This window comes from Eschrichtius robustus, chromosome 14 (genome assembly GCF_028021215.1).
Source record: "Eschrichtius robustus isolate mEscRob2 chromosome 14, mEscRob2.pri, whole genome shotgun sequence".
In the NCBI taxonomy this organism is placed as follows: domain Eukaryota; kingdom Metazoa; phylum Chordata; class Mammalia; order Artiodactyla; family Eschrichtiidae; genus Eschrichtius; species Eschrichtius robustus.
Window position 1 is genome coordinate 30,967,605 of NC_090837.1, and position 15,498 is coordinate 30,983,102.

The following is a 15,498-nucleotide window of genomic DNA, read 5'->3' on the forward strand; positions in this document are numbered from 1 at the left end:
CTCTTATCTTTTTAATGATGGCCATCATGGCCATTCCAACAGGTGTGATGTGATAGCACACTGTAGTTTTGATTTGCACTTTCCTGATGATTAACAATACTGAGCATCTTTTCATGTACCTGTTAGCCATTCAAATATCTTCTTTGAAAAAATGTCTATTTAGGTCCTTTGCCCATTTTTAAATTGGATTCTTTTTTTTTTGCTATTGAGTTGTACGAGTTCTTTATATATTTTGGATATTAACCCCTTATCAGATATAGCAACACTGACATTTAATTCCTTTTCTCAAAAAGTCCCCTAGCTATTACACAATTACACAGCACTTTCAAGAATCAACACTTGTTGGGAATTCCCTGGTGGTCCAGTGGTTAGGACGCCACACTTCCACTGCAGGGGGCCCAGGTTTGATCACTGGTCAGGGAACTAAAATCCCACAAGTTGTGTGGCATGGCCAAAAAAAAAAAAAAAAAAGAATCAACACTTGTGCTATGCTCTAATTCATTAGTTTGATGTCAGTATATAGCTGTGACCTAATATATGTAAATTATAATATTTTAGTACCATGGAATTCTATACTCAGGCCACATGCATGTAATGCACAGCTTGAGTAACCTTGCTAGGCCTGATGGAAAGAGAGGGACTAAAAGGGCAGGGCCTTCCTGAGAAGTACAGGTGCTTCATCATAAAACTGGTGATGCCTGATTCACACAAACTCAAACTTACTTGGAAATTTAGAAAAACAGAGCTGCCAAAGCTGTATTTTGTGATTTGTTTCTCCATAAAAATCTGTCTGTCATCTTTGGAGTGAGAGAACATTTTCTTAGTACACATTTTTAAAAAAACACCATCAGAGTTAAGGATATTGATACTTTTTGTTCTTAAGTTTTAAAAAGGTTGTAACTTAGTCACCAGAAATAAAGTTTTTTAAAATTTTAATTTACATTATCCATAGAAAATATTCCTTTACTATCTTACTTGTGTATATTTACATTATCTACATAGCTCAGGAGAAACATATTAGGAAAGTAACAAACTTATTCAAAGAATAAGTCTCTCCTTTTTCCTATCACAGCTTTCAAATGGTAGCCTGTTAAATGAATTACTGTATATTATGCTAAATAATTTTAAAATGAATGTCGATTTAATGGACATTAGAGAAATCTGAGTCTTTAAAGCATTCATTCTACCTTTTACTGTCAGGTTTTTGTGAGGTGTTTTAAACTGGAATGAAAGGGTGGACGATTAACATCAGATGACTGCTAACTAATGGAAGGTTAAAACTCAGACTATTAAAAGTTACTTGAACTTGCCTTGATTATCTACCCCTTAAGATTAAATGTATGTCACACCCTCTTAATAGATGCTTATCCTGTACTTTTACATGTCAGTGTGATAGAACAATGCACTGAAGTAACATGCTTAATGACTTTTAATTTACTGATAGAATACAAAGTGAGAAGCTCTAGGAAGCCGCGACAAGGGAGAAATGACTGAAACACAGGCTTTATTACTATACCATTAAACAGACAAAAATCCAGGTTAAGACTTCATTGGTAAAAATTACTGCTAAAACTGGCTGAATGCTAACTAATATTTTCTTTCCATCTTACTACAAAATAGAATGAAATATCTGTCTTAATAAAGCCAATTTGATTTCATAAATTATGAAATTTCAGAGAGTAAATAAGCTTCAAAATGTATCAAATAATCTGTATTCTTCAAAACTCATGTGAGCATTCTTTCCAGGAGATTGGAAAATAATGAAAACAAGCTCCTCAAATGAACTTTTTAGCCAGTATTACACATTTAACTTCTCACTTTCCAGGAGAAAAATAATATACAGGCAAAGTTAACATATGGCATTTCGGATCTCAAAAACCTCACTGCAAATCTAGAAAGCAAAAATGAGTGGAAATGATTTGCTTTGTTTCTATGTTCTAAAGTCAAAAAAGGAAAGGAAACAATGAATTTCTATGTGTAAATAATTATGAATAACAAATGTGTAGCTCATCAAGAAATCCATTATTTTCTATTCACTTTATGTGTACTTCAGAATCACACTATTAAATAAGTTTGGTCATAAACACATTTGGAAACATTTTAATTTTTTTGACAGCTAGCAAACTATGGTTGGGAAGAATGTTTCTAAATATAAAAAAAATTTTTAAGGTGTTTTGAAGTCACGTACTGGAAATACAAAAGAAAAAAAACACACCCAAACGTAACTATGAAGAATCAAGGATCACAGAAAAACATAAAAAATTACTCCATTTAAATTAAGTAGAATATTTTCTTCAGGACACTTAAAAAGAAACCTTTACTTTAGTGTTTTATTTATGAGAACATAAATGAAACTTCTGTAACTAGAAAGGCTTTGCTAAAGAGGTTAGAGTCAAGATAAAAGGAATGCTTTAAATTTTTAAGAGTTTTTTTGTTTTTAAATCATAAAAGACTTTGAAAAAAATCTACCAGAGTAGAAGGAAAAAACACCCAAGTTCCTCCCACTTCGGTAAATTCCTATGCATTTCTAACAAAATAATGATGGCGCACTCTCCTGATTTAAAAAGTAAGCATTTCCCTATTGTATCAATAAAAATCTGTCAACATAACATAACGGCTGCATAATGGGAACATATTATGTACCAAAGTTCAGAAGCAGGCCTTAAATACTTCATCTCTTTCACAGCTTGTCCATGTTCTCATTCTGTATCACCGCCTTCAGAAACGTCATTATTATATTCCATGTCACTATTACTTCAAAGTCTTCCGTATTAACTAGAAAGAGGCTTGTGCTGAGATGTGGGATTCCTGTGTGGACTGGCTATTTACGTAATTCACTAACCTCCCTATGACTAACCTTGAGCACTGCTCAGTCGGCTGAACGTGGGATCTCAAGCAAACACAGCGTTCACAGAAGAGAGGTGGATCCAGCGCCTCCACTTATTTCCTGCCACAGTCTCCCTCAAAGTTCCTAAGTGGGTTTTATGTAACATTAACAGGCACTGTGCTCAGTGTTTTATATGTATTATCCTGGAGCTCATAAAGCCTTTATCAAGGTATCATTCATCTTCATTTTCATATAAGGTGATGAATTTGTACATCATTCTATTAGTAAGTGGCTGAGATTTGACCCCAGTTTTGGGTAGCTATTCCTGCTTTTTAAACATTGAGATGAGAAATATAAAGCTTATTTCTTATTAATTTAGCATCTCAATAATTATAGTTATTACTTTCTTAGAGAGAATGAGCCCATAATTAAACTTAGCTAACCCTTCAGGTTGTTTAATCAAAGACACTATTGTATCTTTCACTCTCAGTACCTGAATACAATTACAAGTGCTATTGCCAAAGTTTAATCATTGTTTGTAAAGGTAAAATAAGTATCAATGGCAAGAGTTGCAAAACCAGTGTGTTGGGATTTAATACTTAATTCTTTTTTTGCTTGGGCCAGTTAATGATTGCATCATTTGCCTCCCTGGTCTGGAAGTCCCAGGGAAAGTATGGGCACTGCTCCCGGTACAGATGAAAGGCTGGAAGGGATGGGTCAGTGATCCAGCCCAACTGGGCTCCGACGTCAGATCTTCTGCCACAGGGCTGCTCCCACCACCACTGCTTCCGCGTGTCAGAGCCAGAGTGACGTGGATTGTGAAGTACCACGCTAGATGTTCTTCAAGTGTGGTAATCACACCGTTCAATACATTTATGGTGGAAAAAATTATAACTTTATACTAAATAGAAAACAGAAATTTATACATTTGAGCTATCCTATGTTGACCAGAATGAGTATTTATAGAGATAATTTGGCAATTTGCTTTGAAAACTTATATGAAGGGACTTCCCTGGTGGCACAGTGGTTAAGAATCCGTCTGCCAATGCAGGGGACACAGGTTCAAACCCTGCTCCAGGAAGATCCCACATGCCGCGGAGCAACTAAGCCCGTGCGTCACAACTACTGAGCCTGTGCTCTACAGCCTGCGAGGCACAACTACTGAGCCTGAGTGGCACAACTACTGAAGCCTGCGCGCCTAGAGCCCATGCTCCACAACAAGAGAAGCCACCGCAATGAGAAGCCCGCGCACCGCAACAAAGAGTAGCCCCCGCTTGCTGCAACTAGAGAAAGCCCACGCGCAGCAAAGACCCAACACAGCCAAAAATAAATTTTAAAAAAAGTATTTTACGTTTGTATTATTGAAAATCTTGAATATGACAAAGAATTTCAATTTTTTATGCCAGAAGACAGATTTTATATAATTATTAAATCAACTTTAATGGAAAATCTTGTTCTCTATACGTCTAAGGTTCTGGTGAGATCTTAATCCATGCAAAATAAATGGGGGGGGGGCAGTAATTATTCATCTAAGACTAAGCCTAGACTTTAAGAGTTAAAATTTATTTTATAAACTTCTAAATTTCCAGGTCAGAGATGGAAACTAATAACTTGAGGGAAATTTTTATTTATATTCTGATGTAGAGTTGCTGATAAATATCTCCATTCTTTAACTGTTGCCAAAATCTGAGAGATTTGTTAGCAATGTTGTTAAAACAGGGAAATATCACCATTGAAAACAACATTATAGTCTAGCAGACAGCAAATGACTTGGATTTACAGAATCTGGATTCAAGTCCTGGCCTGTAAACTGCAGCATGTAACACCAAATCTCAGCTTTTCAGATGCTTTGTGATCCAGCAATCCTACTCCTAGGTATTTAATCAAGAGAAATGAAAACATACATCCACACAAAGACCTATACATGGAAGTAAATAACTTCATTCATAATTACCAAAAACTGGAAACAAGCCGTGTCCATCAGCTAGTGAATGGATGAAGAAATGGGGTACATCCACACAACAGAGTACTACTCAGCAAGACCAAGGAAAGGAGTCCCTGAGACATGCAGCCACATGGGTCAATCTCAAAAGCATTATAATAACTGAAAGAAGTCAGCCAGGCACAAAAGGTTACACAATGTACGATTCTAAGACATTCTGGACAAGGTGAAATTATAGGGACAAAAATCGATCAGTGGTGGAGAAGTACTGAGGCTGGGGAGGAGGCTAGTCTTGACTCCCTAGGGGCACGAAGGGACTTTTAAGGGTGATGAAAATATTCCCTATCTTGATTGTGGTAGTGGTTATATGAGCATACATTTATCAAAAATCATATAAATGTACACCTAAAAAGAGTGAAATATATTGTATGTGAATTATACCTCAATAAATCTGACAACAAAAATGCTTTGGGAGATTAGGGAATACCTCATCTCATCTCTCAAGGACCAGTATGGTACACTGTGGTCCATAAATTTATTATTTTAATAAATCTGAACTGAAAAACATGAAGCATTATATAAATGTTAACTGGTATTAAAGAAAGCAGTGCAGAAGATAGTTCAGAAAATATATTTCTCTATTTTACTTTCAAGCTAAAACTAAACTTCTCTAAACTAACATACTTTTTTTTTTAAAACAAAGAAACATAAAACAATGCTGGTGAAAAATGCAGAACGTGAAAGTTGTATATATTATATACAACCTTTATTCTATGTTTAGGTGTTAAAAATCACCTAAACATAGAATAAAAACCTAAAAAGGACTATATCAAATATTAAGAGTAGTCTGTGTTTAGAAAACAGGACTATAAATGATTTAGTTTCCTTTTTCTACTTCTATGTATTTTGTGGATTCCTTTGAGAACAAAATATTTTTATAATGGCAAGTAAACATTTTAAATTTAAGTAGTAGAACTTCTGAAGATCCAGTTTAATTTCATACGATAAAAAAAATAAGACACTCAAAAACAAAAACTGATGTTCTTAAGTATTAAATCAAACAAACTATAAGTGTTTATAATATCTTGACCTAAAACCCCCAGGAATGTAAGAACAAAGGTAATTATGAAAATGAACACTGTATGAGCATCAGTAACCAACAAGGCATTAGACTGTACCTGTGCTGATACTATTTTCACAACCCTTACACAGGTCAAATGGGTATTTAAAAACCAATATGTAAACAACACACCCTTGAACAATTAGCCTTTATTCAAAACAATAAACATAATTATAATTACGTTAGTTACAACAAATCTGTTTTGACAAATTAATACTCTTTAAGGAGGACATCAGACAGACTTTCAAACTCGGAACAGAAGTATCTAAACCAAATCTTATCATCATGTTCTTTATAAATTCAAACTTTTGCCTTGAAAATAATATAAACAAGTGAAATACGGAAAACAGAATTTATCCTTTTGGCTAAATATATCAGCATGCAAGTTCATGTATATACATGAACTACCAAAATATATCAAACAACACCCATTTCTTATATAAACCTTGTAACCAAATTTTAATCCTACTTACTTCAAAAGTACCCCAAAGCATTTCTTTAAAATCATCCAGGTGAGGTGACATAGGGGCAGGTAGAGAGGAGACTGGACCGGCCATATGCTGACCACCGGTGAAGCTAAGTGATGGGTAAATAGGGACTTTACTATTCTCCCTATTAAAATTATATTTGAAAACTTCCAAGTGTCCCAATGAAATCCTCATCTTTGGTTTTCTTTTTTGGGTGGGGGGGGGGCCATGGCACATGACTTGTGGGATCTTAGTTCCCCGATCAGGGATCGAACCAGTGCCCCCTGCGATGGAAGCACAGAGTCTTCACCACTGGACTGCTAGGGAGGTCCCCCTCATCTTTGGTTTTTTAAAAATAAATTTATTTATTTATTTGTTTTTATTTTTGGCTGCGTTGGGTCTTTGTTGGCTGCGTGCAGGCTTTCTCTAGTTGTGGCGAGTGGGGGCTACTCTTCGTTGCAGTGCGTGGGCTTCTCATTGCAGTGGCTTCTCTTGTTGTGTGCACAGCATGGGCTCTAGGCGTGCAGGCTTCAGTAGTTGTGGCACGCGGGCTCAGTAGTTGTGGCTCGTGGGCTCTAGAGCACAGGCTCAGTAGTTGTGGCGCACGGGCTTAGTTGCTCCGCGGCATGTGGGATCTTCCTGGAGCAGGGTTTGAACCCATGTCCCCTGCATTGGCAGGTGGATTCTAATCACTGCACCACCAGGGAAGCCCCGGTTTTTCAGTTCTTAATACAAAATGGGTCTTGAGATTTCTGGCGTAGAAGCATAATATTGATTCAAATTTTAAATGCTCTTTTCACAAAAGCAGAAGAAAAAACAAGTAAAGATCTTATTAAAAGCAAAATCCTGTTTTACCATTTTTCCCCTGAAAGAGGACAGCTCAACCACTCATTATATGAGCAAAGGAACACACCAAGATGACAATATTACTTTCCTGATGTTAAAATTACATTTCTTTCCTGTCAGAAGCACAAAATAAATATTTACGTAGGGACCACCCTTCTACGCAGCAACTTATAGGAGAGGCAGGAATGACTGTGCTGGTAAAAAACATTTACACAAGTCTGAGCTTCCAGGGAAAATGTTTTATATTTAGTTACTTCATGAGTTGCGGAGGGCTCGACATAAACAAATGTTCTAACTTATCCTCACAGTACAGCATTTCAACACTACAGATGTTGTTCAAACCAAATAACTAAAAGAAAAGCTAAACTCCCTCTTAGGAGGGAAGTTTCTTTACACTTCTATAGCATGGCCTTTCTTAAAGTTCTTATCTCCCACCTTCATTTCTGTGCATGTTTTTCTGTAAGTTTAAGGAGAAAAGCTATTATTGCCATCTAAAATGTCAACGTGCCTCATACTTTGTTGAACGTGAAAGCGGAATTTTAATAACTTAGTAGTGTGATGGCAAACAAAGCCCGAGCAATTCTTCACCTTTTCAGGGCAATCAACCACTTTGAGAACCTCCTGAAAGCTGTGGACTTTTCTCCTAGAAAACAGTACATTTGCAAATTTGAATATAATTCTGGGGATCCCCTTTAAGAGAAGCACTAAAGAGGCCTAAGGACACCAGCTGGCAGTTCTTGGCACATGAAACGCCAATAGCCAATCTATTCCTCAACTGAAGAGAACAGGAATAAAAGAGGGCACTAAAGTTCAAGTTTCTATCAGACCACAGAGGCAACCCCCACACTAGGGCACAAAGACAAGAACCAAGCATCTACCAACCAACCACCACCCCGACCACAGCAAGAACACCAGCCATTCAAAACAAACAAACCAAAAACTTCTCTGCAGGAAAATGATCAGCCTCAGAGCAGAAAACACACTCCAGCATCGAGGGCTTCCCTGTCCCTCAGGAGATACCCTCCAGTCTGTGTATGTCAGCCCTCCCCACAAACACAATCTCCCAATCAGGCTTTTATGCTTCATTCCTAACTATAATGGACAACTAAGGAACACTATACATTTGAGGAAAGCCTCCTGCATGAAAGAGATATAAATTGAAAGAAAAAAATAATCTTGGAAGAAAGAGAAATCCACGTAACAGAATGGGGAGGTGAGGGGGGGAGACACACCTCCATCTCCATCAATAAAACTTCCAGTAAGTATTCTCAGGATATCTGAGAAAACAGTGCATTCAAATACAAGTAAAAGTGTTAAAAGAAAAATTAACGAGCAGAAAATAAGAAGTAAAATTTTAAAGTTATTGCTAAAATTTAAAAATTCAATAGACAGGATTCAAAGGGAAAGTCAAGGAACTCTCCCAAAAAGCAGAATAAGGTGAAAACAGATTTAAGATTTACGACACTACATACAAGCAATGAACAACCTGAAAATGAAATTAAGAAAACAGTTCCATTTACAACAACATCAAAAAGAATAAAATACCTATGAATAAATCTAACAAAAGAAGTATAAGACCTGTACGCTGAACACTACAAAATACTGTTGAAAGAAATGAAAGAAAAATTTAAATAAAAGGAAAGACACTCCTTGCTCATGAATCAGAAGACTTAATACTGTTAACACGGCAATAATTCTCAAATTGATCTATAGAGTCAACGTAAACCCAATCAAAATCATAGCTGGCAATACCAAAGGCACAATCCATGAAAGGAAAAAATGGGTAAGTTGGACTTCTAAAATTTAAAACTTCTGCTCTGCAAAAGACACTGTCAAGAGATTAAGAAGACAAGCCAGGGGACTTGCCTGGAGGTCCAGTGGTTAAGACTTCGCCTTCCAATGCAGGGGGCGTGAGTTCGATCCCTGGTCGGGGAGCTAAGATCCCACATGCCTTGCAGCCAAAAAACCATTAACATAAAAATACAGAAGCAATACTGTAACAAATTCAATAAAGGCTTTAAAAATGGTCCACATCAAAAAAAATTTTAAGAAAAAGAAAATAAGAAGACAAACCACAGACAGGGAGAAAATATTTGCAAGAGACACATCCGATAAAGGACTGTTAATCCAAAAGATACAAAGAACTCTTAAAACTCAACAGGAAGAAAATGAACAACTCAATTTAAAAATGGGCAAAAGGCATAAAGACACCTCACCAAAGAGGATATACAGATGGCAAATAAAGCATATGAAAAAAAGCTTAACATGTCATTAGGAAATTGCAAATTAAAACAACAATGAGGTACCAATATACACCAATTAGAACAGCTAATATTCAAAACACTGACAGCAGCAAATGCTGGTGCGGACGTGGAGCAACAGGAAATCTCACTCACTGCTGGTGGGAATGCAAAATCGTGCAGCCACTTTAGAAGATAGTCTGGCAGTTTCTTACAAAAGTAAACATACTCTCAGCATATGATCCAGCTATTGTGCTCCTTGGTATTTACTCAAATGAGTTGAAATTTTATGTCCACACAAAAACCTGCACATGGATGTTTGTAGCAGCTTTATTCTTATTGCAAAACTTGGAAGTAATCAAGATGTCCCTCAATGAGTGAATAGATAAACGAACTGTGATACACCCATAAAATGGAATATAAAGAAATAAGCTATCAAGCCACAAAAAAACATGCAGGAACCATAAATGCATACTGCTAAATGAAAGAAGCCAGCCTGGAAGGGCTACATACTGTATAACTCCAACTGTATAACATATTGAAACAGCAGAATTATATAGACAGTAAAATGCGGTGGGGGATGTGGAGGCCATGTGGAAGCACGGGGGATTTTTAGGGCAACAAAACAATTCTGTGTCACACTGTAATGGCAGATATATGACATTATACATTTCTCAAATCCATAGAACTGTCGAACACAAAGCGTGAACCCTAATGTAAATTGTGGACTTTAGTTAATAATAGTATGTCAATATTGGTCCATCAATTGTAACAAATGTACAAACTAATGCAAGATGTTAATAGTAGGGGAAACAGTGGGTATTTGTAGGGGAAAGAAGTATATGGGATCCTTCTGCACTTTCTGCTCAATTTTGCTGTAAACCAAAAACTACTCCAATAAATAAAGTCAAATATATTTATATATAAAAATCCTAGCTGGCTTTATTGCAGAAATCAACAAGCTGACCCTAAAATTTATATGGTAATGCAAGGGCCCAAAGTATTAAAAACAAATCTTGAAAAACAACAAAATTAGAAAATTCATACTTTGTGATTGTAAAACATACCACAAAGCTACGGTAATCAAGACAGTGTGGTACTGGGAAAAAGATATATAAATCAATGGAATACAACTGAAAGTCCAAAAATAAACTCTTACATTTATGGTCAAATAATTCTCAACAAGAGTGTCAAGATAATTCAACGGAGAAAAAAATAATATTTTCAACAAGTAATGCTGAGACAACTAGATATCCATACACAAAAGAATAAATTTGGACCCCTACCTGACACCATATACAAAAATCAATTCAAAATAAATTGCAGACCTAAATATAAGAGCTAAAACTACAAAATTCTTAGAAGAAAACAGACAAGTATATCTTATAACCCTGAGTTAGGCAATGGTTTCTTAGCTACAACACCAAATGCAAAAGCAACAATAAATAAATAAATAAATAAGACTGCATCAAAATTTAAAACTTTTGTGTTGCAAATAATACCATCAAGAAAGTGAAAAGACAACCCACAAAATGGGAGAAATTACTTGCAAGTCATATATCTGATAATGGACTTGTACCCAGAATACATAAATAACTCTTATAACCCAACAATAAAAAGACAATAAGCCAATTAAAAAATGGGCATTGGTTCTGAATAGACACTTCTCCAAGGAAGATATATGAATGCCAATAAGCACATGAAAAGATGCTCAATATCATTAGTCATTAGAGAAATGCAAATCAAAACCACTTCACACCCACTAAGATGCCTATAACAACAAGTGCTGGTAAGGATGTAGAAAAATTGGAACCTGCATACACAGTGGTGGAAATGTATACAGCCACTTTGGAAAATACTTTAGTGGTTCCTCAAAATGTTAAACATAAAAAATATGACCCAGCAACTCTACTCCTAGGTATATACCCAAAAGAAATGAAAACAGATATCCACATAAAAACTTATACACAAATATCCACAGCTCCACTACTTGCATAGCCAAAAGGTGGAAACAATCTAAACATTCATCAACTGATGAATGGATAAATTAAATGTGGCATATCCATACAGTACAATATTATTTGACCATAAAACAACGAAGTACTGATACATACTATAATACAGATGAATTGTGAAAGCATTATGCTCAGTAAAAGAAGACAGGCATAAAAGACAACATATTGTATGATTCCATTCATATTAAATGTCCAGAATAGGCATATAGAGATACTCCGATTAAAAAAAATATATTTATCACATAATAATAGTTGGTTGCTTTCTCTAGAACTATGTAGAATTAGAAGGAAACTCTGAGACCACCCAGCCGGTCAAGTCACAGTTAAGATGTGGCAGATTGTATTTTCCAAAGATGGCCATGTCATTCACCCCACTCACTAAGCTCTCCTTAGTGTTACACTCATGCTCCTCCATCAGAGGCGGGGCCTGTGTACCCTCCCCTTAAATCCAGGTGGGCCTACCACTATGATGGAAGTAACACCATAACCTCAATGGCGCGGCCATAAAAGGCAGTATAGCTTCCCCTGCTGTGTTTCGTGAGACACATCGTCTTGGAAGCCCTGAGCCAACATGTAAGAAATCTGGCTAGTCTTAAGCCAGCATGCTGGAGAAGTCATACAAAGAGACTACTGACAGGGAGGGAGGAAAGGAGGGGAGAGAGAAAGGGGGGACAGGGGGGTGAGAGAGAGAGAGAACGAAGAATCTTCCTAGCTCAGCTTTGTGATATCCAATACAGCAGTCACTAGCCACATGCAGCTGTTTAAATTTAAATTAATTAAAATGATTAAATTTAAAAATCTGCTTTTCAGTCACACTAGTCATACTTTAAGTGCTTAACAATCACGTGACTAGTTTCTACTGTACCTGACAGGGCTGATGTAGACCATTTCTATCATCATAGAAAGTTCTAGTGGACAGCGCTGCCTCAGGTAATTTCAGCTGCCAGCCTTCAGGCCGCCCCAGCTAATAAAGCTGTGTGGTGCAGATGAACTATCCTACCAAACACAACACAGGATGCAAATTCATGCTCAAAATAAACGTTGTTGTTGTTTCCAGCCACTGACCTTTGGGGTGGTTTGTCACACAGCCACAGTGAGAGGAATGCAAGGAGAGTAAAGGGCAGAATGTTAAATAATCAGCGGAGTCCATAAAACCAGGCAAATGGTAGAACCAATCACATTTCACTGCAATGTCCAGTAAGTGCTTAGCACAATGTCATAAGTGCTTAGGAATAAATGAACAAGAAAACCCTCAATACTCGAGGCCTCTATCATTTTAACCCCAAGCACCCTGCCACTATGCACCAGAAGCACTGTCTCTACTATTCCAGAAAAAGATTTGATGATTCCTAGTTCTGAAGGAACAGGAATCAGAAATGTTTGCATCAGTGAATTAGTGGTTAAAAAAAAAAAAAGAGTCCTACCTTCTTTACAATGAGTTTACTAAAATCACCATTTAACAAACAGGTGAAGAAGCTTCACCTGATTTTCCAGTTTTTACACTTAATTTTTACTCTACTTTTTGAAGCATTTTGTAAGTATTACAGAATTTTAAACTGAAAAGCAAAACAAACAAAAGCTTCTGAGAATGTTTATCGATAGTAACCAAACGCTTTCTTCTTTAAATACTGCCTTACCAAGCAAGGTCTTTCAAAAAAAATCCAATTTTTAATTATTTGAATAATGGAAATTACAGACTTGGAGAGTCAAAAAATAATTTGAGATTTAAGTAAATTTCTACCTAAACATGAATATAGCAATTGTTATGAGACTTTATTTCCAATAATGAATAATGAAGATACATTGAAACAACGTGGGAAGTGGCACAGATTCACCTCTGACCACAGCACAAAGCTGGACTTCACGAGAAGACTACCAAATTTTTAGCCAGCACAAGCCTAAGCAGACGTGCCATATCAAAACTTCCATGTAGGGACTTCCCTGGTGGCGCAGTAGTTAGGAATCCGCCTGCCAGCGCAGGGGACATGGTTCGAGCCCTGGTCCGGGAAGACCCCACATGCCGCGGAGCAACTAAGCCCGTGCGCCACAACTACTGAGCCCGCGCGCCTAGAGCCCGAGCTCCGCAACAAGAGAGGCCACCACAATGAGAAGCCCGCGAACCGCAACGAAGAGTAGCCCCCATTCGCCACAACTAGAGGGAGACTGCACGCAGCAATGAGGACCCAATGCAGCCAAAAATAAATAAATAAATTAAAAAAAAACTTCCATGTATAAAACTACGTGATATTAAAGAATTATTGTTAATTTTTAAAGTGCTAATAGCTATGTTTTCAAGAGTTCTTATCTTTCAGAGATAGACAATAGATCTATGATAAAATATTATCAGGGGTCTGCCTGACACTAAACAGAGCTGGGGTGAACAGTGCAGGGGAATAGAGAGGAAGCAAGGGTAGCCCCGAGTGAATGATGGCTGTAACTGCTGATTATTACTGCTGTTCATTATACTCTTTCCTCCTCTATTTATGCTTAAAAACATCCATAGTGAAAACCCTAACCCTAACCAACCAACCTCTCTAGTTAAATGTTTTGGTTAAGTTGCAAAGTGAGGGTACAGAGTATGAGATGGTGACAACCACACTCACATAAAGGCCAGGCTTCCCAGAATTTTAACTATTAATGAGGACCAAAATGTCACAAATCAGCACATAATGCCTCTCATCTATAAAAATCATTATCACTTCTAGTACATACAAACGCTCTCATGTCACGATTACAGCCAAGAGGTAGCTGAGTCATACTTTATACAGAATTCTAATATGTGTGGTTACTGAATTTCTTAGCCAACAGCTAGAAGAGAGGCTAATAAATACAGACCGAAGACTGCTGATGGTCTAACAGGATGGGAAAAGGGAGAACAGCTGTATAAGACATGAAGTTCACCACTAATTAACGCAACTTTAAGAACAGTAATAACCAGTATGTGTATGGAAAGGCCACAGGATTCAGGTTCAAACACAGGCCACGTTCCACAGCCACTTAATAGCTCTGTAAACTAAGTCATTACTTAAACTCACTTTTCTCTTCAGAAAGGCTTGCCTTGATGGCTGAGAGATCACTGTCAAGCATCTTGGAAGCACATTCTCCAACGCCTGCAACCTTGAGAAACCCTGACCCTGAACCCCCCAGCTCAGCTGCTCCTAGGTTCCCAACCCTCAGCAACTGCGTAAATAATAAATGTTTACTGCATTAAGTTGCTGTTTGGGGTAACTTGTTACTTAGAACAGACAATTAGTGTATATTTAGGGAACAGTCTGTCTATGATTTGACTAGATAAATTTTTTTTCCTAAATATAGTGAGTCTCTTTGCTATGTAAACTAGATTATACAAAGGGAACCCTTTAATTCATCTGAATAGGCTACTCATCACCTTGTAACAGCATGTTTACAAAGCTGGATATTATTTTCCATACTGAACTCCTTGACTCTGACATTGCTTGTATGCAAGAGAAGTATGGGGGCAAAACCCCAGACCAGTGTCATGGTTCATTACCTCAGACCTTACACTCTCTATCTGTATATATGTGCTCTGTATCTGCTCTACAGTATATTTTAATATTAGTAAAAAAGTACTCTTAGTCCTACCTGAATGAGGCATTTGCTCACATCACTAGCACAGAGTGCTTTGTTACAACTCAGTGACACGGGGACCCATGTCAGGAACACCAGGATGGCTACAGTAAGCATAACAACAGAGGGTGACTTCATGTTTCTTCAAAGACAATCAGCAACTCCCAGGAAGCTAAACAAACAAACAAAAGAAAAAAAAAAAAACAAAAGTTTTAATTCAAAGGCAAATGTTAGGGTAAAAACAAACACAAAAGTGAAAATCAAATAAATAAACCAAGACTCATTGTTTGTGTTAAAAGACTTTTGAGTGACTGTTTAAAGATTATTCTCAATGAAAGATTACTTAAACACTCAAAAAAAAGCTACAATTTTATACAGTAATATCTTGTTAGCCATCTTCAAAGATATAGAATTCTGAAATTCCTCAGAGTACCCAGAAATGGTGACTGTGAA

At 36.9% G+C, this 15,498-nt stretch overlaps 1 protein-coding gene across 4 annotated transcripts in view; it reads right to left on the reverse strand.

The window, feature by feature from the left end:
• The window catches only part of TWSG1 (twisted gastrulation BMP signaling modulator 1), a 32,094-nt gene that overhangs the window by 15,118 nt on the left and 1,478 nt on the right, over window positions 1-15,498 (reverse strand). For all 4 annotated transcript variants that reach the window (XM_068563227.1, XM_068563226.1, XM_068563225.1 and 1 more), the window contains exon 2: window positions 15,061-15,217. In XM_068563227.1, coding sequence (XP_068419328.1) covers window positions 15,061-15,183 — 123 coding nt within the window. In that variant the 5' untranslated portion in view covers window positions 15,184-15,217. The remainder of the gene's footprint in view (window positions 1-15,060; window positions 15,218-15,498) is intronic.